Below are 26,828 nucleotides of genomic sequence, written 5' to 3' on the forward strand. Positions count from 1 at the left end.
CGCTCCAAGGGGGGCTGCCGGGGCTGGCGAGGGTCCCGAGGCCGGTAGCCGGGCTCTGCGGGAAAGCGGTGCTGGCACAACGCATCCTGCGCACGGCGCGTCGGGTGCCTGTGGCGGAGAGGCTACGGGGCACGGTGTGGGCTGGATCGTGTCTTGGAAAGTGCTCCTTCAAGGAAAAAGGCAGGAAGAAAAGTTGTTGTTTGTTTGTTTGTTTCTTCCCAAGGATTAGAAACCTAAGAAATTAACAGGAAACAAGTGATGCTTCAGTTTCAGCTAAGGAGTAGGAAGTGTAAGACAAGCCATAGCAATTTGCTTTGCAGTCCCTTCAGGTTTTGCAGCAGATGGGGGTGTATCAGCAGGGAGGCGTTTGAAGGTGGAAATGAGCCTTGGGAATGGCAATTTGTCCATGCACTGCTTTTGTTAGTGAAACATTTGTTTAGATACTCAAACGTTTCTCAGCTCCTTTCTTAAAAAGTTACTTGGAAGTATCTTTTTTAAATATGTGTGCTTGAATCTTGAAGAATGAAGCTTTTCTTTTAATCTAGAGATTATTCCTACATACGTTGGTTTAACGTTGCTTTTATTTTTAGGGTAAACTGTCAAAAGCTCAGGACGACCGATCTTCAGCTGCCCCGATGCTATCATCTGGGGTGGAATCTCTCCTCGATTCTTCTGCGTTGGCTGTGCTAGAGGAATTGTACGCCGGGCTGCCGGAGAGCAGCGACACCGAACGCATGGCCGTATCAGAGCCTTACGGAGGATTAGATGCAGAATCTGAGGTACCAACGCCTGCGCTAGCACGCAGCGACAGTCTGTCCGCTCAGCATCATAGGACTTCGCGGGGAGAAAACTTTTGCCAGAAGACAGAGGATTTGGGTGATATGCCAATGGTGATTTCTCATGGGCCAGCAGAATCCCGTCCTGAAGAATTACTAGATGCTGGAGGCCTTGAAGAGGATGAAAAAAACAAAAAAAGAAATTTTAGGAAACTAGACTGTTCTGGGGGTGAATACCAGAGCAAAGACGAAGAGGCACAAGATGCTGAGGAGTGTCGTGCTGAATGCTGTGCTTTAACTCCTGAGGAAAGTTGGTCAAAACAAGTAAGCAAAGGCAAAAATTCATCCCTGCGTGGTATTTTGGATTTAGCGTTAGAGTGATTAGCCAGAGGACTTTGTCCATGTGGTTTCCTGTTTCTTATCTGTGTCTTCTGGCTCACGTGTCATTATTTGGATTATCATGGGTCCAGTGACAAATTAGACTGTTCTGCAGTAGAGGAACAATATTTTAAAATACCAAGCTTTTCACTTTCTTAAATACTATGGGATTGGTGTGAGGCAGGTATGTAACAGAACAAAGCACAAAACTGACTGGTCAGTAAAAAGAAGAGAAACAGCTTAAAAAGCTCCTTGCCCCATATCTGTGTTTTGTGGGTACAGCATATTCTGCGGTACCGGCGTTCCCGGTCAAGGTACTCACCACTAAATAATAGTTATTGCAGCCTGTTAATAGTATTATAATGCTACAAGGGGCTCCACTTTAGTAGTTCAGGTTTTAATCTACAAATGAAGATTATTCTTAATTTTGATGATTGTTGTTTGTACTTAGCAAGGAAATCACTGTTAGTTTCCTTTTTCAAAACAAGAGATTCTCATGGTCGTGGCTTTTTTCCCCTCCCCTCTAACAAAAACTGATGATAAAAATGTTATTTCTAGGCCAAGGCTTGCTGAAAAATGTGCCAAAGAATACTCTATTAGAAACTCAAGAGTCACAAAATTCTCTATTTAAAAATGAGATTTTTAGTGACTTTCTGGAACAGTTTCCTTTAGTTTGTAAATAGCTCTCACACACACCAGAAGAACATAAGGAAGAAAAACAGTATTGTGGCTGAACACGTACCAGCCAGGCGCACTGGTGCGTGTTTTACACTAATTACTGGGTGTTGCATAATACTGAAATACTTTGTGGTTTTACCTCTGGATTTTGATATCTGTTTGATTGATTTGAATGTTTGTGAAAATAACATTCATTAAACTTTCCATAGTCATTCAGTTATCCAAGATGAATTTTCACATATTTCAAAATGCAGGTAGTTTGGTTGTGGGGGTTTGGTTTGGCCTGGGTTTTTTTTCGCGAGTAGACCTAGGTCATGCGTGCCAGGGTTTGTGTTTCTGAGCCAAGGGCAGAAGTGGTAGAGGGCAGGTTCAAATAAAGATCAGAAAAAGCATGCATCTTACCAGAGGTGTACAGGAATGGTTTGGGGACGTGAGAGGGACTTGGAGACTGGCTTACTCTTCTAATTCAAATTTGCGACAATTTGGATTTTAAGCCACTTACCATTTAGCTGTTTGCATGGCAAGACTCCATTGCTGCTAAATACAGATCTTCCTTGTGCCTCATTGTTTAATGGTGAGAGGATAGTGATGGATAGGATCAGAAAGGACTGACAAGTGTTGGTGTGAACTACTTGCGACGCAAGGCTGCCTCTGTGCAAGGGCTGATGTGTTCTGAGGTTTCTTGGTGGTTTTCTTATTCAGAACTAAGCTAGCTGAGCAGGTACAGCCCCTGGAACATGCTAAACGTTTCGGGAGATTGATCAATCTCTACTGATATTTCTGTCATGTTTCAGGAGGACCCTCACTTAAACCAGCATGAGGTGAAGTCTTTGAGAACTTGTCGCACTGAAATAGCAGGACCTCTGAAGAGCACAGGTGCGTATTTTTTTAGTTGTACATCTCTATCTACTCCCTGCTTCTCTCCCAGGTTACTTTTTGTTGATTTAAAATTGATGAACAATTGTAGGATAGTTCATTTACTTTGCTTTACAGTAGAAACTATTGCCCTGCATAGCTAGAGCAATATGAAAACTTAATCCTCTGCTTTTTCCTGACAGCGTGTTTACTCTCCTGAAGGCCTTTTATGTAAAAGACGTATTTTAGTTATTTAATTCAAACACTTATTTACCCCAAAGCAGAAGGTGTTGTTAATAGCAGATGTTTTGCATTTCCTTATGTTTCAAAGCTGGATTATATGAGAGCAGTAATAGCAAAGATGTGAAAAAGTATGACTCATTTTCTAAAAGAAAAAGTGCAGAATCCAAAGGAAGAGGACAACAAAACTAATTCTTAATTTCATTGTGATCTGTAGTCTTTTAGCTCCAAATACTTTGGTCACTTTGCCTGCATCTAGTAATTACTTTCTTTCTCACTCCATGCTCGTAACCGAAACTTGGACTCAGTTGAAGAACGCCATCTAGTCTTGGTCCTTAGTAGAAAATACGAGAAAGATCTGTGGAAGTCTGCGCAAATATGTTTTCTGTAAAGTTTTGAATATGAAGATATTCTAACAGCAACTGTAACTTCTTTTGAATTAGCAGCTTCTTAATGATTTTACAAAAAAGTTTATTAAATATCATAATTGCTTGGACAGAATGAGATATGCATTGTCTTCCTATGGGCGACTTACTGACAAAAATGCCTTCTAGGAAGAAGAAATGGAAACGGCTGCTCAGTGCACGGCCGTGCAGATAAAGTACCCAGCTATGTTGGGCTTTGATGTTACAAACAAGTATTGTGAATGTTGGCCATGTCTTCATGTGTATTGAGTTATGGGACCTGCATTGCATCTAGCTCTGTATCAGAGGAATCTGAAAAGTACAGGTCTTTGGTTGCCTGCTGCTCATGGGAAATGTCTGTATTGAAAAGGACTGCATTTGTTGCATTAGGTTTGTGGTGGGGTAGTTTTGGCTTTTCTTCTAGAGGCTTGTAGTAGAATTGTTAGCATCAGTTCTCACTTTTAAAAACATTTTGGTAACCCAACACGCTACATGATATTGTGTACCATGCTAAAAGGAGCTTCGTAAGCTGAATGCCTTCTAAATTTAGTATATGGTTCTGATTTGCTTTATTTTTTCTTATGCAGAAGAAAACCAAGCAAATGTTCAGGTGACAGCTGAAACTCTGCCAAAGCTCACCGAAGAAGTACAAGGTATGAAGGCTGATGGGACTAGGATATTTAGTAAAGCAGGATACAGGAATGACAGAGTGAGTAAAGGTCCTCCACCTGAGAGCAATGAATGCCCAGATGTAGACACAGTCATGGCCAGAGCTGGTGTTTCAGAAACCAGCGTGTTAGATTTTTTAGAGCCTTTAAAAGTCACGGACATTGATTCAGCCACAGAGCATCCACAAGAAACAAATGAATATAATGGGTTGAAAGCCCATACTGCCATGCCATTGAGAACAGGGTCTAATATTGTATCTATTTTGGAGACTAGAGAAGAAAAGTTACCCAGACGAGATCCTGTTAATGAATTCAGTACATCACTTGCTAATTGCCAGTCTTATCAGCAGGATGAAGAAAAAAATGCTCATGACTTCTGTACTGGTCCTGTACCTAAACATAATGAACCTTATAGGTTGTCATCAGTAGAAAGTTGTAGAATGCTCTTCCTAAAGAGTTCTGAAGTTTTATGTTCGATTCTGAAAAGCACCTGTTATCTGGACTTTAGAAATATGCCACTAGAAAACAATAGTACAGCAGTCCATGGAATGACCAGTGAAACCCCCAAAAAGTATCTTCCCAAAAACATTGAAAGTCAGACTCCTTATGATCATGGAACTGGGTTTGTAGAAAATCAAACCTCCACATCCGTACCAGTAGAGCAGGTCTCAGTGGTAAGGAGTGAAGGATTATCTAGTGCTAAAATTGATCAGAGGGAAGTAAGCGCTAGTATAGGTAAATCATACAGCTCTGAATTTGAAGAGGCTGCTGAAGTCCGGAGAAAAATTGCCGTGGGAGATAACGTTGAAGTTGGTAGCTGGCCTGAAGCTCAAGAGGGTGCTAATTCTGAGCATTGTCATTCTTCAGTTTTTAGTTCTGTTGCTTCATCTCCTGAGGAGTTCTCAAAAGAAAAATTAAAAATGGTCCCATCAGAAGGTGATAAGTTGAAAAAGGACCAGTGGCAACTCTCTGTCAGTGATCTATGCAAGGATGACATAAAAGAAAATAGTCTGTTTATGGAAATGAGCAACATTGCTTCCCATGAAATTGGACAGACAGACATATGCTTTTATAAAACCTCCAGCAAAATTTCTCCTCCTAGTAGACACCACTGTCTGGATCTTAGTACCAAGCTAGAAAAAGATTCACCTGAGGCACAACTGCTTGAAAAGGAATCTGAGAGTAATACAACATCAGAAGAGTTGGCTGGCAGTTTAGTTGTAGCTACAGAAGCTAACAGTAATCACAGTTTGTCCAGTGGCAAAGAAACTAATTTGATTTATACACTAAATGTACCTCTACCTCCTGTTGCACAAAAATCAAGAGAACCTCATCATAACGAGCGTCCTCCTTGTACTGCTAATGAAGTTTCAAGCAGGGACAAGACTTGGGATAATCTATCTGGAAAAGAATCAATTGGTGCTTCTGGAACAACAGAGGAACAAGTTACTGAAATTGTGCTTCATAAAGACAAATTCAAGTCTTCAGTAAGTTCCAGGACTTTTCATAACCCTAATATGACAAGAAAAATTTCCCAAAAGAACACGAAGTCTTCAGTGGGAAATAGAGAGTGTGTATTCACTGGTTTAGAAAATGAACATAGAGACACATGGAATTATAATAATCAGAGTATAAAAGACAAGTGTACAGCTGCCAGTACTTCCTGTATTTTATCAGGGAGCACACATGTAGATGATGTTCTCCCAAACAGTTATTCTTTTAATATTGAAGTTGATAAGAAGATTGAAGGCAATGATAATTTGGAAGGAGAAGCTTCAGCTGGATATAATAGTAAAAAGACAGTCATCTTTCCGGAAGCACACTTCCCTTTGGCATGTGGATCTCTTCTTTGTGAAGGTGACTGGGGCAACAGAGGTATAGATCTGCATGGGATAAGTGACATTTCCACAACAAAAAACATGTTTTGGTCACCTTATACTGCAGAGGAGTCTGCTGCTACCTTGGTACGAGATGAGATTTCAAATAAGAATACAGAGGTTGTGAAACAATTTGATCTTTGTAAAGTAACAGATGGCATTGAAATTGTTTGTGACAGAGATGAGGCAAAAGAACAAATTGGCATGTGTGCTCTCCAATTTGATAAAATAAGAGCTGTGGATTCTGCAAAGGCTCCTGAAGGTAATCAGAAAAATAAGAGCAGTGAACAGCTATTAGTCAGATACTTGAACAAAAAAACCTGTGTTCATAATTTTGGATTTTGCAACTCTCCATTATGCCCTAAGAAGAAAGAACTAGGCACACATGAGAAGAAAGAAGTCTCATCACTTGCAGCTAATCCCTCTGAGTATAGCGCTTCAATCTGCCATACATGTCCATTACTGAAGAACACAAATATTCAAACACCACGTGCTGGCCAAACAGAAAAGACCCTTCATCCAATGGAAAATCAGTGTCTTGCATATCAGAGTGAGATTCATGGCCCAGTTACGGGCAGCAAGCAACATTTAGAAAGTTTAAACAAACCACCAAACACTGGCTTACAAACTATGGCTACTTCTGTGGAAGAAACCAAAATATCAGTTGGCTCTAGTCAAAGTGAAGACGTACTTATAAAAACAGGTGATGACCTGTCTCCGTTAAGTCATAAACATGCAAGACAAAACAGTTTTCAAGGAACGCTGAAAGCGAGTGTAGTGGATTTGGACTCTTTAAATGGTGTGAGAAATGAAGACTGTTCAGGATACGTGGGCTTCATCAGTGATCTAATTGAGGAGAAGGCGATCGAACTAAAAGAACACAAGAACAGATGTGAAAGAGAAGATAAAGGAACTCTTGAAGAAAGCTTTTCTGATAGCAAATCACATTGCTCACAGCATGCTTGCTTTATCAAATGTGCAAAAGAGAAAGCAGAGCTATTGTTTGCAGGCAACAGAATGCAGCAGTCTTTGCCAAAGATGAAGTGCTTGGTGGAGGACCGGGAAAATGCAGTTAGTGCCCAATTTTTGCCCTCCTCATCAATCCATGGGAGTCTGTCACGTAAGCCAGAAAATATGAATGTGCTTTCAGAGACAGAAACCAAAAAAAGTCTGAGAGTAAAACCTATCTTAAATAACTCCTGCCCGCAGTTAACATTTGAGCCTGGTAAAGAAACTGGTCCTCAAAAGTGTATAGGTCCATCCCATTTTGGAAAGTTTGACATCCGAGAATCTTTTAATGAGACTCAGGCGGATTCTGAAACACCATTGGGTCTGAACTTGGGTATCTCTCTGCCTGAGAAGGAAAAGCTGTGTATGTCATCTGAGAATACACAAATAGACAGTCGTGATTGGTCTTCAGCCGAAGTTTTTAGCAAAGATTCTTCAGTGACAAAATATTCTGTAACAATGTCTGTTAAAAGAAAAGGCAGCAATACTGAGATTTCATCTTCAGAGAATGAAACAAACCCTATCTTTCGGAAAGGTGCAAAAAGCTCAAGAGTTTGTGCACACAGCAAGGGAAGTCTAAGAGAGGAGGAGCATAGCATGCTAACTGTAAAAGACATGGATGTGACCTCACCGAAAAGTACTCACTGTGGAGAGAAGTTTAAGAATACATCTGTAAAAAAGAAAGTGGGAAGAGAAGTAGCCCCTAGAAGAAAGTTGCCCAAAGAATCTTTACTTGATGGAGAAGATTGTCTGTGGGCCTTGATAGAAGATTCAAGAGAGTCTGGTAGCAAAATAGCCCATCTCAGCACTGAGAATTATGAAAAGGTTTTGGAAGAAATCCCAAGATCTACCCTAAATAATCTTTCAAAAGGAAGAAAAAATGCTACAAAGCTCACAAACTTAGCAAGTACCAGTCTACTTTCAGAAACTGTGCATGATAGTCAAGCTGAAGATGCATCTGATGCAGAAACTTCACCAAAATTGCAGTATAATACAGCACCCGCATTTTATCCATGTATGAGTATACTATCAAACACTTGCAAAGAATCACCCCCAAACTGTGTGGATTGCAGTGAAGTATGTGTGCCTTACAAATTAAATGCACAGAGCAAAGATAATGTCAAGGAGGTTACAGGCAGCCAGGACGCTATACCAGCTCATTCAGTTTGCAAGGAAAACGAGGCTTTAGGTTCAGAGAGACTTGATCAAATAGAGAAATGTCAGATACTTAAACGAAAGAAGGATGAGAAGATGGAAGTACATCTGTCGGACAAGGCACAACAAGAACAGAAGTCAGAATATCAAGAGAAAGCAAAAATTACACTGCAGCCAAGTATGTCGCGCAGTTCTGAACTCTTATGCGGCTCTTCAAATGAGTTGGTGATGTCAAGAAATATGAAGTTTGAAGGTCCTTTGGAGGAGATGTTTGCTGTCAGAAGCAGTGAAAATAAACTATGTAGCACTTTAGAAGAAGTCAAAAGGCCAAAGATTACCACAGATATTATTAGTTCACAGTTTTTGAAGACTCAGGATTCAGAAATGGAAAACCTGAACCTTAATTTAGGGTATGATGGAATCCCTGGTGCCTTTGGAACTACAAATAAACTAAGAGGACCTCTTCCATTAAAAAGACAGCCTGGAAGGATGTGCAAAAAAGTTTGCACATCGTATCAGTTAAAAGACGTAAGAAAAAGCAGAAAAATTAAAAGTTCACCTTTTTTTGAGATTCCCCCAGAAATATTCCCTAAGCAGGAAAACACACTTCTCAAGTCTTTGTATTTTCCATGTAAACCACCGACAATGGAAACGGAAACAGCCATGAGATTTGTGCATATGCCAAGGCCGAGAGCCAAGAGATGCAGTTTGTTGAACAGCTTGAAATTTAGAAAATGTACCAAAGAACCAGCATTGTTGAGCAAGCTATCTGCAATGGCTAGCAAACTCCTGGCACCTGCCAAAAGCATCCGTAACTTAGAACCTCTGCCATATTCTTCTGAAATTCTTCCAGTGGCTGAGAGGTACAGCCAACGTAGATCTAAAAATCTATTGGAAGCCTTTTCTTGCATTAACAGGAACTTACACTCACGCTGGGCTGACAGTTGGTGCACCAAGATGTTCAGCTTTCAGCCTTTGGCACTTTATCCTGGAGAATCTACCAAAATACTTTTTTCAGACTTGAGCCACAAGCGTCCAGCCTCTTTGTTGGATACCTCAGTTTTCCCAGTTTCTTTTCACATAAAATTGGACTCCAGTCCTGCGACAGACCTCACAGGAATTACATCCCGGCACTCTGTACATCACAGACCAGTTTTGGGGGTCATGCCAGCGTCTCCTTCAAAGTGGACTTTCTCTTTTCTCCTGTCTCAGAGCCATTCAGATACAACAGTTTTCAAGGAAGAATCTGGTCTAGATAACAAGCTGCATTCCTCTCTCTCTGTAACAACTCCGAGGACTGTTGCCCTTCATCCTGACCGTGGAAGAAATGCCGTAGCTGAAAGAAGAGGAGGTTGCTCCATGCTTGGCCTTCACACAGTGTTAGCACTTTCCTCCCCTGGATGTTACAGGATTTGGACGAGAAGAAGAAACTTAACCAGTCATATTCCTACCATCCAGAGACTATTTATATCACAATTCGCACAGGGTTTGAAAGGGGCAAGGCATCCAGCTTCTGTATCAGATGACCTCGTCTCTTCATTGCCATACTCATTGGGCAGGGTATTATCCATATGGAGTCAGCATGGTCCTTCTGCCCATCCCTCCGAAATCACTCCTCTCCATTCCAGTCACTGCAAGTGGCAGCCAAGTGTGGGCATCGCGAACAGGTAAAACCCATCAACTTATTTCTGAGATTAAATATGTATAGGGTATGTACTTGCTCCTTTTTGGGAGGGAGAGGGTAATTGCAGCTTGCGTTGGAGGGTCAGTTTCCCATGTTCCAAATCTACGTATTCAGCTCCAAAAATGGCTCAACGTGGAAGATTCTTATCCTACGGAACAGTCTGTTAGCTGAATTTAAATATATTTGCCTTCACTTCTTTAATACTATCCTGTTTTGGCAGAATGGCTAACTCTATTTTCTTCTCCCTTGCAAAATATACACACCATGCATCAGAATATATAATGCAGAAAGGTGAGCTACTTCATTAGGTCTATTCAGAGTGACTGCAGAACAACTGGATTTCTGAGGTAGGAAAGTTTTTTTCAGAGGTCTGAGCCACAAGTGCCACTTGGAACCACTGTAAAATGCTCAATATCAGATTAGGAAGAATCCTGAGGGGTGGGGGGCAGCATTCACTTAAATTTTTAACTGCATTCCATGACCGTTCTATGCTAATTGAAACCTCTTTATGTATGCTATGCCTTTTGATAGTATGTGCCCGATGTATTGTTGCCACAATCAAGTGTAGCTCCAGTTCACGTTGGTAATGATTTTGTGTTTGTCATTCTCATTATGAGTGGGAAGAGGACTGAAATCTACTCCGCATATTTAAATTTAACTTTGCTATTGGGATTGAGATCTTTTTACTAAGAAACAGAATAAGAGAAGAGGTTCCTAGCTGTGTCTCTGGATTTTTGCATGCTCTTGAGCAAAGATTTTGCCCTTTATCCCTCAGTGACATGGGGCAGTTAAGTCCCCAATTTTATAGTCCTGCACAGGGTATAGGCTTATGAGCACCGTAGAAAAGAAGATTTGCTTAATTCTTTAGTGGCAGTCTCTAGAGAATTGTTGAATTTGGCTTATCTTATGTCGTAGCTTGACATATGTATAACCAAAAATCTTGCCAGATAACTAATGCTGCATTTTGTATAAAAGTTTAAGTATGTCACTTGTTAATATAAATTCTAATGTCTATGAAAGGTGTGAGTGAGCTTTTGAAAGTACTAGTCCATTCTGGGAGTTATCTGCACTAAAAAAAAAGAAGTTGAATAATGGCATAGAAACAACTTGGCATCACATTCTGTTGGACCTGCATTCTTTTTCATTTCATGTGAGTCAATATATCGGGCTGAATTTTCTAATGTATAAATTAGTACTCTGGAAGTAATCATACCAGTAACTACAGTTTGAGCACTAAACTTAAAAATAAGACATTGTTGCCATTCTTTAAAAACAAAACAAACACCTTTTTAAAAGTTCTGTATATGAGGTGAATTTATTAGTTTGTATTGTTGAGGCATGTTATCCTTGGACTGGGAGATCGGAGCTGACTTATGCTTTCAAGTTTTCTCCCATAGTTAAGTCTACAGACTTCTAGGGAGCTTGTTACAGCATATCCGTGTAGCTAAAGTATGAGGATTTAATTCCTTGACATAAAGCGTAATTTGAAAACCAAATGTTTTGCTATGAAAGATCTTTATCCCAAAGGGAGAGAGGCCAAATCAAACCTTATCACTTCAAGTGGAAAAATAACCCAAAGTTAAAATAGCCTAAAACTCAGTTTGTTTTTTCTCTAGAATATCTTACAAGTATGTGTATGAGGTAGGCTTAATTCTTCTGCCCGACTAGGATTTTCTTTAAAGTGAAGTTATTGTAGCATGCAGTGAGTTGAAAAGAATGTTTGCCAAAGTTTAAAGTGCAGTAAATAAATTCTATTCCTAAAACAGTTACACAAAAATTAATATTAAAGGTTTGGCTATAAAACAACATAAAGAACAAAAAGCTAACATTTTCAGTAGTTAACTCCATTTTAAATTCCATTCTGCTGAAGATGGATAGCCTGTTCTCATCAAGTAGTAATTCTTTTTTTTAAAGGTATTAAGAGGAACAGTGACAAAAAGATAATCCAAGTTCTCTGCAGGCCATTTTCTTTTGGAAAAGATTTGTCCTCTTTAAAATATTTCATTCATTGTTAGTGTTTTTAATAACCAGGAAAACAAGACACTAGAGTAGTTCTCCTGTCTAAAAATCTTTTTCTGTCACTTCCACTGCCAGTAATAAAGCATTCTTTAAGTGAAATCTTTTTTCTAATTAATGCTTATTTGGATTCAAAATTTCTGAAGTGTTTTTTTCTCTCCCTGTAATTTTTTATTATTATTATTGCATAAAACAGTAAGGTCTGCCTCTAGCATGGAGGAGCCTGATGCACTATTGATGCAGGTTCCAGGAGCATTGGGATAGTGAGTGGAATATTGAGAGAAACAAAATGTTATAGCTCTGATATTAAATGCCAAACACAAGAAATGGGTCTTTCTGACCTCCTTATATTTGGAGTTCACTGTGCTGCCAGTATGGTTGGTTTTCATTTGTTTCATAGTATTCCAGTCTGGCTGTAATTTCTGTGCTTTACAACAGTGAAGTACATTTAGCTGTTAGTTTGGGAGAATTGCAAGTACAAGATTTGCTGTTTAATGTAGTAAAAGCTGCCCCGAGTGATTTTTTTTTTTTTCCTGCTATTAATAGTGTGGGCACAAAAATAAAACTTATTATTAAAGGATTTAGAGCTGCTGTGCTGACTTGTATACCACAGAATTATGGTAATTTCCAATCAATTAAGAATATTCAAGTAAGATTATGGGAGTTAGAGACAACAAGGAGTTAATCTTATGCAAATCCTTCCTTTCACTCGTTACTGTTGCCACTATGCACTTTTTTATTTAGTAGCTAAATCCTTCAAGGGTTTTGGTTACTTTAATTTAAAAAACTGGGGGTTTTGAATGAGGAATACAGACTTTCATAGAAATAATTATAACTTTCAGACCAATACTCTCTCCCTCTCTTTCTGTACTTTTATTTCCTTTTCTCATCACTACCACTTTTAAGTGAAAGTAGGACTATTTCCCTAATAAGTTGTCAGTGAAACTTAGTGGACTAAATGGCAGATGTGGCTTGCTCTTGCATCATTTTAATTTTTCATTCTCATTCCTGATATTAGCATTTTTTGTCTTACAGTCCAGTTTATACTAATAATTTTTCCCTCATCTTTTTATAATGTAGACCTAATTTCTGTCTGTCTTTTTTTGTGGTTTTTTTTTTCATTCTTCTTTTGAACCAGCTATGCCGTGTTACCGCACTTACCTGTACAGAATATGGAAGCACTACAGACTGCAGGTCATGAGATATGGTGAGTCTTTTGGACTTTGATATTTATTCGGAGTAGTGGGATCATAAGTTTTCTTAGAAAGACATTGCTTATGTCATTTTGGCTTTCAGCTTTTGGCAGTTCACTTTCTGATTAAAATGTTAGTGAAGTAAACTAACTGAATCGTGTAAGAGAGAAGTGTGGAGGGGCATTAATGCAAACACCATGTAGAACATGAACAGAACAATTCTGTTACTTTCAACCATGTTGTGCCACTTATTATGACATTAATATGTGAAACTATAGAAGTTTGCTTCCTTACTTGGATATATGTTCTTTCTGTCTGAGCAACTGGACGTCAGGTGCTGAAACTTCCTTCTATTCTGTGTTGGGATGGCAGATATAAAAGCCATTTTTAAATTTATCTGTAAACAAAAAGTAATAAATTAATAGTGGTGTCAAAGAAAGTTGCTGGCAAAAGGGAGGATTAATCACTTTCTATCAGTAGTTACTAAACAGAGCCGTAACCTGTTTAACCATACAAAAAGGAAAGAGTGAGTTCAAATGCTTGTACATGTTCAAATACGCTGGCAGTTTATTTTGTTTCAGTATCAATGTGTGCTGCACGGTTTTTGGCTCTATGCGTGTACTAGAGAAAGTGTTCGCTTACTTGGGCAATTTCTGTGAACTGCATTGCTTTTTGTGCCCATATTGCAATTTAGGAACATCATCTGAGAGCATGGAATGCGGTTGCAGCATAAATTGGGTACTAATCTACATATGTCCCCTTTTTCCTCTGTTACAGTCTGGAAACTTCATTCCCTCTTCTGTTACCAAAGTCTTGCTCACTTCCAGAATCATTGCCATCCCCCCGGAGGCTTTCAGCATCAGAGCTCCATGTCTGTGCTCTTGATGAAGCTGATGATTCCATTCCAGCCTGTCTTAGATCTCAAGATGACACAGAACTGAAAAAAGTGAGTTCATTTTAGATTTTAAATATCTCAGACTCTTGGTTCCCGAAAACTTAAAGCTGCTGCTGCCGAATATTATCTGGTAACTGTTAAGGATGAGGAGAGAAAACAGGCTAACTGTTAGTCCCAGCCTGTGCTGTTTCTTTCTTTTGTTCAAGCAGGAAGGTGTCAAAACAAAAGGGAATGTTTACTCTATAGATAATGTATACTCAGGGAATTCTGTTGACTAGTGTGTTTGTTATTTCATTCATTTTACTTTTTTTTTTTCTTCTTCCTTTTTCTTTCTTAAGATTGAGCCAGAAAAGAGGCCAAAGAAAGTCTCGCAGATCCGAATCAGGAAAACTGTTCCTAAGCCGAACCCTAACCTTACTCCAATGGGACTACCCAAACCAAAAAGGTGAGCAGTGTCTCTTAAATGGACTCATACTAGCTTCTGTTGCTTACATTGCCTGCATAATAATGTAATAATTTCAATAAATGCTTCTCTTACCATCAGTATTTTATACCCTGCCAGTTGAGTGATATCTGATATTTTCTTCCTTCATAAGAAAAGATTGACGCAGCTGTATCAACTGTATGAAAGACTGAAGAAAGAAATTGGTCTTTGAACATAACTTTTTTCAAGTGAGAAAGTATAAATAAAGGACTATTGGATATGAACTACTGACTGGGTTTTAGGCAAAACGTGAAAAACTAAGCTGCAATGGAATGATTTTCTAAAGAAGTAGTTCATATTGATAAACATAGATTGGAAACAAGTCATTCTACAATGCAGTGAGATGAAGTGATCCATTAGGAAGTTCTGTTGATGCAAATTATGTTGGAGTTATTCACAGTCCCTTCTTTGTTTGTGGTATACGATCTTAGGGAAGCTTTAGTTCAGTGTAAACGTGAGTTATCACAGTGCCAGATATTGATAAAGCTTTTCCAGTCAGTCATCTAGTATTTTGTTCACTTCTGTCTTAAAGAGAAGTGCCAGCTTTGACAAAGGAATGCATTTCTTCAGAGATCAGCTTGCTCATTAAGTACCAATAACTGACTTTTAAAATCAGTCTCAAGAGATGGAATGTTAATCTGCTAAACTCTTAAGTCTTCCTTAGCTTCCACAAAAAAGTGACCTGTGAAGGGATTTCCCTTTCTTCTTTTGAGCATCGTTATTTCAAGACTTAATAGAATGCTAGAAGGAACATTGACCTCTGCAGAAATGGCAAGTCTTGACCCAGAGTTTATAAAAATACTGTATGAAATTAGGTACTTAATGACCTCAGTTTTCATTCCTCCCTCTCCCCAGTTAGAATCTCAATCTATGTTTTAAGATAAAGCATCATTAGTTAGCGTTGAAACATAGAACGCAAACCATACTTGTGTCTAGAAAATCTGCTTGTTGTTAAGAGAGGTAGTTTCCAAAGTCGTCTTTCTTGATTGATTTGTTCATTACTTTTTCAGGCTTAAGAAGAAAGAATTTAGTTTAGAAGAAATTTACACAAACAAGAACTATAAGTCCCCTCCTCCAGCCAGGTTGGTTCTGCTTCCTAATGAGAAAACTAAGAAAAGTGTAAATTACTTAGCAGAGAGAGTGAGAAGATTAAAGATGTCTGAAAGCTAAGAGGGAGATGATTTTTTAAAATTGCTCTAGTTTAAAGTGGTAGAGGAAATTAATTCAAAATAGTACCTTTTGCTATTTAGATGGAAAGTAGTGAAATAGAATATGAACTAAGAATTTGCATCTGTTGAAGTATGGATTTATATATTTTTTTAATCTACTCATTCATTCCACCCTCCATCCAAGTACAGTACTTACTCAAAGGTAACTAAATTATTCTTTAAAATACTAAGAATAACTGCCCGTTATCAAGTATATCATGATTATCAAGACTATTACATTTTTTTAATGTTCAAATCTATTTATTCTATAAAATCAGATTCTATAATTGTACTTTTAAACTGAAATATGGATAGCAAGAGATTCAACGCAAATGTCTATGCACCAATAACAAACTATTTAGCTAGCAGTAATGTGTGGTTGTAGGAGTTGTAAGCTGTAGGTGGGTATACATTACAAGAGGTGTTGAGGGACTGTAAAAATGTAAAATTTAGAAGTGTGTTTACTTGGGTTATGAAATCCACCAGTCTGCCTGTCCTTAACTGCTTCTTGAGTATTCATGAGTTCTATCCTTTGCTTTTACCAGGAGCTTGGAAACAATATTTGAAGAACCCAAGGAGAAAAATGGACGCTTGATCTCTGTCAGCCAGCAGAAGAGAAAACGGATTCTAGAGTTTCAGGACTTTACTCTTCCACGGAAAAGGAAGACACGAGGCAAAATCAAAGTAGTGGGTAGTTTCACCCGAGCAAAAAAAGCTGCACTACAGAGTGCAGAGTTAGATGCTCTTCTGAGTCAGAAGCTAATGGACCTTGAAGCTTTTTTTGCAAAGGAGGCTGAGCAGGAGCAGGCCTCTAGCGTCTGAGGGAGCCGTTTAGCTGAAGATGGTCCAATCAGCTCCTTTAGCATTTTAGTCCCATTGGGAGAAATCTAGCGACTTCTTCATACATTACTCTACCACTCTGTTCTATTAGCTGATGATCAGTTTTTGGCTGTGGCCCTCTTTAAGGTGCTATTTTATTTTATTTTAAAATGCTATTGGAGGGATTCTTTTAGGTCCCTGTTTGAGTGTAACACAGCCACATACAGTTTACCCTTCCTTCCCTAGCCTCTGGAAATTACTGCTGATGTTTAGTTATGTTTGAACACCTTTTGGGGTAGAGTAGGAGTATAAAGGAGGAAGCAGTGCACCTTCAGTGATGCTAGAACTCCGTACTCCAGATCATTTGCACATTTGTGTCTGCTGTTGTTACTGTAATGGCTATTTTGAACAGCCTGACAGAAGAGACAGGGTGTTGATAAAGATGAATTCTAGCAAACACATTCTTGATATACCACTAACTTTTTAATAATTAAAAGTAGCTGTCTGGGTTTGCTTTCAATTGTTTCTTCCTTCTCTTTACTTAGAAGGTTCCTTCTGAGTTTCTGTGCCCTTCCTGACTTCAGGCACCATAAGTCCCACATAACTAGACTTTAAATAACTTGCACTTTGTATATGTTTCTTTATTTGCTGCATGAGGACACCTTTTAACATGATTGAGCTCAAAAAAAGGTAGTATTTTAAGAAAAAATCGTGCCCGGTACTAATTTTCCCTAATACTAGTTTTTACCTACTTGGCTGATGTCAACCTCTCCTCCAGAGGAAAAGGTAATTAGCCCACGAGGATGTTAATTTGCAGGATATGTAAGCAGAGGGTTTTAGTTAACTGAGCTGAGCTGCTGTATGCAGGGAATGCCAGCAAAATCTTTGAGACTCATTTTTAAGTGATTTTAATTCTAGTACAAACATCAACTTGATTTTAATGCCAACAAGACAATTTTTTTTACCATTTTAGATTTACAATTCACGGAGTTCATAATTAGATAATCTCTGTACAGCACTGTTGTACATAATAGCTAGTGTTCTACAAAGAGCCTCCTAGCATGTGGAAATTTTTTTTTTTTCATTACGTAAGGCCATTTGTAATTATCTGATGCAGCACTGGGCAATTTCTCAGCTATACCTTTTGTGGGAAGAGAGCTCCCTTCTGGGATAACTTCTGTTAAACTTACTTGAAGCATAATTCAAAATGAATGCTAGCTGCTGCTCAGGTAATTTCTGTCCTTTAGTGCCTATAGAAGTTATTCAGGCAAAGAGGTTGTTGCTGGGATGCTCAAATTTGATGAGTCTGTTCTTTATTTCACTTGTCACTTGAAACTTGCACTTTCTTATTTACCTACCCATATAATAGGGTTTGTATTTACCTTCAAAATGAGCAAATATCTAGTGGGTGGGTACTTTTAACAAATTAAATGCAGGACTGCAAGTACCACCATTATCTTCTGTTGCTCTGCCACTTCTGTTACTGACCAAATGGAAAACTAAAAATTAACAAGCAATCAGTTGAATTCCAGAGCTTTGAAAGTAGAGAAATTGAAGAGGATTATTACACTGTGCGTGCCTGAGTCTTGAAAGAAATGTAATCTGGGCTTGTTCTGCTCCCAGTTTATATGCTGGGATCCCTAGTAGTTTACATTCTTATTTTGGAGGCTATTATCTTTAATCAGGAAGACTGAAGAAGAGAGAGGAGCACACACTTAAAGTAGTGGTGTTTGGGTTTTGAGGGTAAAATAACAAGGCAGGCAAACTTTGAACATATTGACGTACTATTTCAGCAGCAAGGTCTGTTTGGGCTGCTGCAGAATGTTTTAATTGATCCTCTTTATTTTTATAAAAAGATATCTCTAGAAAATAAAGGTTAACTGCCTTTTAAAAATGTTTGAAAGTTTCCCTATAGTGGTTTATTAGCCCAATTATTGACTGGTTGGAAGCTGTAGCAAGAGTGAGATATATATTTTTATGAGTTTATGCTATAGAATGGGATTGTTACACAGCATTCATTCACTTTCTATTAATACGGGAGGCTTCTAGGGCTGTGACACAATTGAGCTGTAACCTTACTGGGGCTTTTAAAGAAACAAGGATGGGGAGGAGGAAACTTGGGTCCAGACAAAGTTCAAACCTCTAATGCGCTTCAAAATGTGGAATGTGTTGTGGTTCTCCTTTTGGCTGTGGAGGTTTCTTTGGTTTGGGGGATTTTATTTTTTTTTTGTCTGCTTCCCTGCTCTGTCTTGTTTCTGATTGCATTGCAATAACATTTCTTAGCTTTCTTTTTAACAGATTCAGCAGAGACAGCAGAGCGAAGAAAACACTCCATTCTCTTTTGTTTACAATAATTGGAAGAGTTACAAAATGATGTTGCAGTTACCTAGCTTGTCCCAGCCCTTAGTTTGTGGAAACCCAAATAGACAGCATTATTCTGTTTTGGTTTAGTATTTGTATGATGATAGAGATGTAAGTTAATAGAAACGAAGCATCTCTTCCTCCCCTCCAGCATACAGGTGTCGATCATGATTGTGCACTTTTTCATTTTTCCTTTCCCACCTCTGCTCCTGTTTATAGCACTCGTGGAACAGCCTCGTTCTTTGTGGCTGCTGCTTGTACACTGGGAGTGGTGATTGTGCAAAAGCTAGGTATTTCCCACTCTGAGCTGCTTCTGTCCCAGATAATTGGAGGAAAAGTGTACAGAGGATGCATTTTTTTGGGTCTTGCATACTTCCCTAGCTGAAGGGTATGTATGTACATTTGGCTCTTCATAAAGTGAACCCGCTCCAGTGAGGATTTTTTTTGTATCATCATGGAAAGACATAGTACATGTTGCTCACAGAATGATGACAAGAGCAGCTTGAGAAGAATTGCAAAGCTTTTGCCATGTACCATCTCTTACTACTAAGTTTTGGAGATTCAGGCTGCTCTTTGCTAAATTTGCTGATTATGGGAGGTAGAAAGATTACTTTAAAAAAAAATATTTTAGAATAAATAAATAAATCTTATTTTCATCATGCTACGACTGGAGCAGCTAAGGCTACTTAATGTAAGCTACAGCATTTGCCTGGCCGGCCTTGTGGCTGCATACATTTGAGTTCTGATGCTTGCTGGATATGATTTTCTGCACGCAGTTCTCATTTATTGTATTTGATTTGAGGTGGGCCTTTGGTTTATTATGTTCCAGGTGCTCTTCTAGAATATGGATGGTAACTGTGGATTAAAATTTTATATGATGCTATCAAGTTAACAAATAGCTCAATGAGAATTTGTACACTTGTGCCATTAGCCTCCATCATGCTCTTGGCATTTTGTTTCTGTTCAATATTGTGTGAATCTAAAATTTTACTGTTTCTTTTGTGTGTGTTTTTAATTTATGGAAATAAATTTTTCTGAGACCCTTTCAGTTCTTTTAAGGCCTTCTTTAGGCTTGTATCAGTAAATATGTATGATCTGTCTGTCTTGCATACATGGGGAGGAGGTCAAATCTCCAAAGAGATTAACACTGTTAAGTAACTGGGTGGGCTGTTGGTGAGGCATGGAGCAGCAATCCTGGTCTTGACTCATCCGTAGCCATACTTTAACAGAAACAGACCTGGGGGCTTTTAAGCGTGATCCTAGCTACTATTCATAGCGTTGAGATAGGATCCATCTCTTAAGGTAGTAGAGTAGCAGGAGCCAGACAGCGCAGACAGTTCCTGATAGATTCAGAACGCAGAGATTCAAAGCTGAAGCAGGCTGGTTTATGTGTGAGGCATCGGACTGATGCTTTTAAGCCAAAGCTGAAGCACAGGAACATCAAAAAGGCCTATCAAGCATCTGTAATGTCTACGCCAGAAAACAACTCCCCTGCCCCTCCAACCCATAAAATCTTGTGTATAACTCAGATTTTCAAGTTATTGCTGTTCGGCTGCATGCTGCTTTTGGCAAAACTAAGCTGGCAGATGCATTTTTTCAATCTATTCTCATAACTTCCTTTTCTGATTGAAGTGCAGTGTTACGTGGGTCCTGCAGATGGCATGTAAGATGCAGTAAAGAAAGGAAGGGAGCACCTCTGAGAGCAAAACAAGCATTCTGCTGTTCCCCTGCTTCTTCAGGGCTACAGCTTGCTGGCTGCAACACAGTATATGAGGATTTTGCTCTGTTGCCATAATGGGATTTGATTAATTCACTGTTTACCTCTCCCCTTTTTATCTGAAAGGTAGATGAGTTTGGACTTATATTCTCTCTCTGTTGTTTGATTAGTCAATGTCAAACAACGGGACAAATGAGAGAACAGTCTCAGCTAAGATGCGCTGAATCTAAACCTCTTGCTAGTGGTTGGAGTGCAAATTTTTTCTTTCTCAAGAAGTGAAAAGGGGAAGAAGAAGGGTGATTAAGTCAAACAACAGGAAAGACAAGCTAAGCATGGAACCAACTTTATAAACCAGGTATTCTTAGCAGTGTTTTACAACTGAGTACTTTACTGCTGCATCATTTTGGTGGAGGGCTTTTTTTAATGTTTTTTCCTTTGTATGGCAAATACTTTATGTCTATTCCAGCTGGCCTGTCTTCTCTATTTGCATCTCATTTATTGCTAGCTGAGGTTAATACAACTGCAATATATGTAGCAAGAATTGGAAATTTGGGTGTGAAGGATATTTATTTTTTTTGTCTTTGTTTAGTTAAAAATCTGTGTGGGAGCAGAAAGTGATACAACTGTTGCAAACTGAAGTGAGCCCTGCCCATGGAGAGCCACCCACTCCCAGTCTTTATCCACTAACAAGAAAAACAAATACATGATACATTCTGCTCAAAAGGCTTCATATCGTGTTTGGGCAGTTTCTGCTTATAAAACCAATGCTGTTTAATTCATAAATCATATTTTGACACTTCACAGAATCTTAGATTTAAAGTATCAAAGTACTACAAAGTAATCATTGAAGTTTTTGACAAGGATGAATATACGTTGCTTTCCTTCACCTTAAGGCTGCAAGCATCCAGATGGCTATTAGATGCCTTAATACATTAACTTGTGACAGAAAAATGTTTTGATTTACTAATATAAATCCTTGGTTAAAAAAGCAAATACATTCTTTCCAGTTAAAAGCAGAAAAGACTACTGATTCTGATAGCAATTATACATTTATACAACCTATAGCATATATGTGTACTCAGCAAGGACTATCTAGCTGCAGTCAAAATCACAAATATAGCACAATGCTGCAACTACCAAAGTGTCAGTTGATTTTTTTTCCCATGTAAACAGTTTATAAGACAAGCAAGGCAAACTGCTACTGACTAACCTGTGCCACTCACGACAGTCTGTATTTTAGTCCATGGTATCGGCCCTGCTCTTTCCACAAAAATGCTGATTTCTCCATAGTAGTTGTACAGAATTGCTGATCCTAATTCTGTGCAGTGGGCTATGCAGACTAGCTTGTGCTGTTCCACATGATGCCATGCTCCAAACAAGAAGGTGGTGACATATGAGTAGTATTACATTATCATAAAACACAAAAAAAAAAAAAAAAGACAAGAGAGTATTCAGCATACATGTCTAGAGATGACCGTTTCCTTGCTGGTTGCTTTGGATAGGTCGGACTTGCATATTTCCTTGTTTTCAAAATTGATGGTGACGTATGTGCCTTGCAAAGCCTCTGTATTAGCTGTTAGTTCAATCAGGATGCACAGATATCCTGTTTGCAGAAGTCTAAGATGCCTACAAATCAGTAAGAAAGTATACGCTTAAAGATGCTATCAGCGTTAAAAATAACAATTTTTTCAGATACTATACACTAAACCAGCAGAATAGAAGTAAAACTCCCCTTTTGAATTTCAGTTCTTTAACAACTTAGACTCACAGAAGTCTTACTGTGTAATCGTCATTTACTTCAATATAATTTTCAGATTGCAAACCAGCTTGACCCTGGCTTGTAGACAGTTTCTGTTTTAGTGATAGCTAAATGCATACTTCATACAGCCTTCAGTGGAAAATAATGAAAAACCCATCCCTTAAGTCTGTAAAGGGTTTGATCTTGAGTTTTCTGGTGCTGTCTTTTTAAAAAGGAAATTATTGAAATTATTTTGAGGTTAATTCAATAATTAAATACAAAATTTCTTATCTTTTTGCCAAGTTTGGCATATCCAAATGAACATTATATTCTCTTTTCCGAGAACCAATGTTTGGAATTGAAGGGGAAAAATTCAGAATGGGAGTAAACCAGTCCTATTCCAATAACCTCTTATTTGCTCTAAAATGTATTGGTTTTTCTGTTCCTGCAGAGCTCCAATTTCAATGACTTTGGATAGGATTTATAAGAGGCTCTAAAGGAGCTCCAAACACAGTACTCCTTGGAAAATTGTTACTAACAGGATTATGTAGAACATAATTCTCCATTCAGCCTCAACAAAAATAGCTAGGCACAGAAGGCTTCCTGCTTCACATTTTTCTCTTAACCCAAAATTAGGAACTTGACTTTACCTGCAGGTGTACAATTAAACACTGATTCTGCCAGTTTAAAGAAAGACACTCCAAGAATTTCCTGATAGCTCATGTGACTTGCATGAACAAGGTACTGAGTAGTATCTTTGAAAAGCAGATCACTTTCACCATACTTCCATGACTGAAAGAGATGGAATTCAGAATCCAGTTTGCTTCCCAGAGGTTCCTAAACAGAAAAGAAATAGGTTCCACAGCTTGGATCATAAATAGCAAGGTTAAGCCGGTGACCCTCAGTTTTATAGCAAGATCTAGCAGAAAAAAGGTTCCACTTTCTCTTAGCACTGTTCTTATTTGTACAAAAAAAGATGCGGTTTTGCAGTGGCTTATTTCTCAGCAAAAGTATGACCACTGCAGAATGGCAACTGGTGCCAAAATGCCCCTTTAGAGAATCCAAATAATTATTTTCTCAGTCTCCTATGCACATTCTTAATTCTTTCATATTGGACCCGAAGGCACTTTATGTATTTAGTAGCTTTTGATCTTGAAAGGGTTTTCAGCAGTTATATATAACAAAGGATAACATGCTGACTTTCTCCCTATTATCTGCCTTACCTGGGATTTCATTAGAAAGTCATAGATTTTAGTGACGGTGACTGGTCGGGTCATAACTGTGCTGGGGGGAATGGCCCCCAGGTTACAGCCTGCCCATTCTGTGACTGCGGCACGCGTTCCATCTGGACACAAGAGTTCAAAGTCGACAGGGGTATAACCTTTTGCCCAACCAGAGCTGTCCAGATCTGAAAAGAAGATGAAGTGAAAGCAAATCCTTTTCAAAAATGAAAGCAGAAGACAGGGTGAATCTCATGCAAAATGTTAAAAATTGACAGGAAGAAGTTTAGTCAATATGTTCGAAACAAATGCAGCATGCTATGTGGTCATTTATTAGGAACAGTTTTCACTGAGGAGACAAGTAGTGAACTGAAGCTGCATCTATCAACTAAAAACTAAGAGTAACATCAAGGCACACAAACAGCTTATCATGCCTCATCTTCACCTGTAATCAGATCGCTTTCTGAAAACAAAACAATTAAGCCTGCATGTCCTGCGCTTCCCCAAACAAACTGCTTGTTGCTGCATGTATTCCTGTGGTTTCCAGGCCCTTATACCTCCACTTGATTTTAGAGAGATTCCTCTCTTAGAAAAGTCTCTTCTGTTACTGAAATTGCCTAAATTAGAATTTTGGTGTGCTTAATAAGGCTGAACAAAATAGGGGTTCCCTTTCTCTTCACCTCTATAAAAAGGCAGCATATTTTGGCTGTTGGAGGAGTAAGCATAATTTAAGAGATTGAGGGGATTTAAGCTACAGTAACTAAAACCATTTTCATCAACAAAATCCAATTGCTAGACTGTTGCAAAGATCAGTATTTCCTAGAGGAATTTAAACATTTCACAGTATAATAACAATGTTGTTTCAGAAACTGTGAAAGAGAAAATAATTTGCGCTGGTTTTACCTATTAAGCTATTTGGACTGTTTATTCCCTAAGTACCTGTGAAACAACATGAGGAAGTTTCCATGTCATGATGAAGCCACAGAAGATCTTCCAGCACAAACAGCCTACAGCATTGCCTTTATTGCCCTTATCTGCCACTTTTCTTCTTGAAACCCAGATTAACAACAACAGGTACATGCACTATGGCTGCCTATGGGAGAAAGTCTAGTGGGAAAAGTCACTTGCTTTTTAAAGCTTTGGAGCTTTCCAAGAATTAGTGCAGTCTCCAATGATGATTACTCCCCTAAAACACACCTTGATCTTCCTCTTTCCTCTCTAAAACTAACCAGATCTGAATTTTGAGCTTTACTGGAACACCTACGTGCAGGAAGGTTCTTGCAGTTTTGCAATCACAAACACAACTTCATGGACCAAGATTAAACCTGTAAAAGCTGATCCTCATGAGTGATGGTTGCTGTGTGGGAAGTAACTGACACTAATGAACATTCTCAAAGGAAAAGAGAATATCCGCATCTCACTCTGTATGTTCTGGAGTAGGTTAGAATGTTCCAGGAAAGCTACATCTCCGAAGCTTCTTCCACTCGGATTGCCAACTAGGCACCTAGTGCAGGAAAAAACCAAGAAGTTATCAGAGACAGCCCTACATGGTGACGGACGTTGGGACAGTCATCTGAAGCTAAAACGGGAGTAGCTGGAAGTATCCCCCTCATCTGTAATTACTTGGTTGTTATAGGGAACAAGTTAGTGATGTCAGTATAGATCTTGGTGGACAGCGTTCACATATTTGATAAGACAATCCCTTTCACCCCTTAAAGCAGCTCCCAAGTCAAAGTTGTGGCACAATGTCCATGCAGCCTCACCTGTGCGTAGCCAGGAAAAAGAATGTAATTCAACTAAATGCATTATATATACTCTATAAGAGTGTTTTCACCTTTAATACCTGCCTCTGCTTCAACTACGTTTTTTTTAATATCGCCAGTCTACTTAATTACCCCCGGTACCCTACACTGCTTCTTACCACATCACCTCTGCTCTCTGACTTTCTAATTATCTTTCATCCCTTCTCTTTAATGAGTCAGTACCACTGCTCTAAGCGTTACATGTTTGGAAGCATTGTCTTGCTCTGGAAATGGTTTCATGACTGTTTTGAATCACCAATCAGTTGAGCACCCCATAGCAACCGCAACCAAAACAAAATACATGCTAGCGACAGTTTATACAGCCAGTTGCTTAACAAAAAAAAAAAAAAAAACAAACAACAAAAACCCACAAAAAAACAACTCCAGAGAAAACCAGCAGCAAAATAAGAAGCCAATTCTGGCTATTGCTCTGCATTTCTGACTCTAACAAAAGGCTTACCTGAGGGCTCCCATATTGCCATAATAGCGTTCGTTGTGACTTGCAGCACATCTGCTAGATACTCGAGCCCCTTCCACCTCACTGTCTCCAATGCACACCTTGCACAGGTTTCCATCTGCTCCTGGCATGCAGCCCTTCCAAAAGTAATTCTGATAAACTGAGTAGAGAAAACTGAGGTGAGATTAGGGCAAGGTATTCCAAAGGCTTTTCCACAAGGAAAAAGACAGGAATGGAATTCCATCCTAATAGCTAGCAAGAAGAGGCCTAAATAGTGTGAAGAATCACACATAGTCAGACAGGAGGAAACGCTGCATCAACACTCTCTGCCACTGCAGGCATCACCTGCTGGTCAAATCCTCATGGCCACATCTCCATTTTACTCCCAAATTTGGGGCTTCAGATTTCCACGGTCTAGTCAACAGATAACCCAGAGCAGACCTTACCAGAGCCAATGTCACAGTTCTCAGTATCATTCTCCAGAGCTCCCACTGTGTATCTGGAAGGAAGCAACCAGCCTCCAGGACTATACAGGTGACTGTGGCAGGATCGCCTTCCCCTAAGGTTACGGATGTTAATCTGTTTGGCATTTTTCTTAGCTACGGCAACAGCATAAACTGGTGGCAGTGCTGTAAAACAATGACAACAATCAGTTAAACCAAGACAATTAAGTATTCCAGACAGGTACAGCCCCCCTCTTTCCTCCCTCATCCTGTCATGATATCTTCAGTTACAGCAGAGGATCTGCATTCTTTGCTTAGCCACAAAGCTCTTGTCCTAGCTGACTGGCATTATCTGTAAAGCTCCTACTGAACATGCACAGCAATTTCTTTCCCAAACTAACATGCAAATACATTGCCACATAAATCCTAGAGGTAGCCTTAGGAAAACCTAAATCTTTTGCCTTCTGAAAGTCATCCTGTTACCTTTGTGCTTAAGATGAATTCGTTTCCCCATTTCCTCTGTGCTCTTAGCAGCCGGGGCACAATCTCCTCCTGGAGAGGAGAGACAACCATTAAGGATCTTGTGACTGCTGTCGTTCCTATTACATGGCAGCACGCCACCAAAAACCTTGCAATCCTCTTGAGCCATGTCAGCATCTCTGTCCCTTTTACAGAAGAGATACAATAAACAGCCAGACCAAATGCTAAAGCCAGTTAGTGGAAGACCTGGGAAGATATTTGGACATTTATAT

The 26,828-nt window shown here is 39.0% G+C and overlaps 2 protein-coding genes across 2 annotated transcripts in view; one reads left to right on the forward strand and one right to left on the reverse strand.

The window, feature by feature from the left end:
- The first annotated feature begins 635 nt into the window (after nt 1–635).
- Nucleotides 636–16,490, forward strand: PRR14L (proline rich 14-like). Its single transcript, XM_009888572.1, has 9 exons — nt 636–1,100; nt 2,627–2,708; nt 3,919–6,832; nt 7,481–9,706; nt 12,878–12,946; nt 13,710–13,878; nt 14,166–14,272; nt 15,322–15,393; nt 16,065–16,490. Exons 1-9 carry the CDS (start codon nt 636–638, stop codon nt 16,339–16,341), a joined length of 6,381 nt encoding a protein of 2,126 aa, XP_009886874.1. The 3' UTR covers nt 16,342–16,490.
- A 5,442-nt stretch (nt 16,491–21,932) lies between these two features.
- LOC104289611 (melanotransferrin-like) overlaps nt 21,933–26,828 on the reverse strand; it is a 13,741-nt gene continuing 8,845 nt past the window's right edge. The window contains exons 11-17 of the mRNA XM_009888574.1: nt 26,560–26,628; nt 26,080–26,262; nt 25,637–25,793; nt 24,796–24,878; nt 23,378–23,562; nt 22,805–22,991; nt 21,933–22,042 (exon numbers count right to left, since the gene is read on the reverse strand). Coding sequence (XP_009886876.1) covers nt 22,002–22,042; nt 22,805–22,991; nt 23,378–23,562; nt 24,796–24,878; nt 25,637–25,793; nt 26,080–26,262; nt 26,560–26,628 — 905 coding nt within the window. The 3' untranslated portion in view covers nt 21,933–22,001. The remainder of the gene's footprint in view (nt 22,043–22,804; nt 22,992–23,377; nt 23,563–24,795; nt 24,879–25,636; nt 25,794–26,079; nt 26,263–26,559; nt 26,629–26,828) is intronic.

The sequence above is a fragment of the Charadrius vociferus genome, unplaced genomic scaffold (assembly GCF_000708025.1).
Source record: "Charadrius vociferus isolate BGI_N301 unplaced genomic scaffold, ASM70802v2 scaffold917, whole genome shotgun sequence".
Lineage (NCBI taxonomy): Eukaryota > Metazoa > Chordata > Aves > Charadriiformes > Charadriidae > Charadrius > Charadrius vociferus.

Coding starts and splice junctions, on each gene's coding strand:
- PRR14L (XM_009888572.1), top strand. CDS start 636: ATGCTATCATCTGGGGTGGAATCTCTCCTCGATTCTTCTGCGTTGGCT. Junction 1,101..2,626: donor AGGAAAGTTGGTCAAAACAA/GTAAGCAAAGGC, acceptor GTCATGTTTCAG/GAGGACCCTCACTTAAACCA. Junction 15,394..16,064: donor AAGTCCCCTCCTCCAGCCAG/GTTGGTTCTGCT, acceptor TGCTTTTACCAG/GAGCTTGGAAACAATATTTG.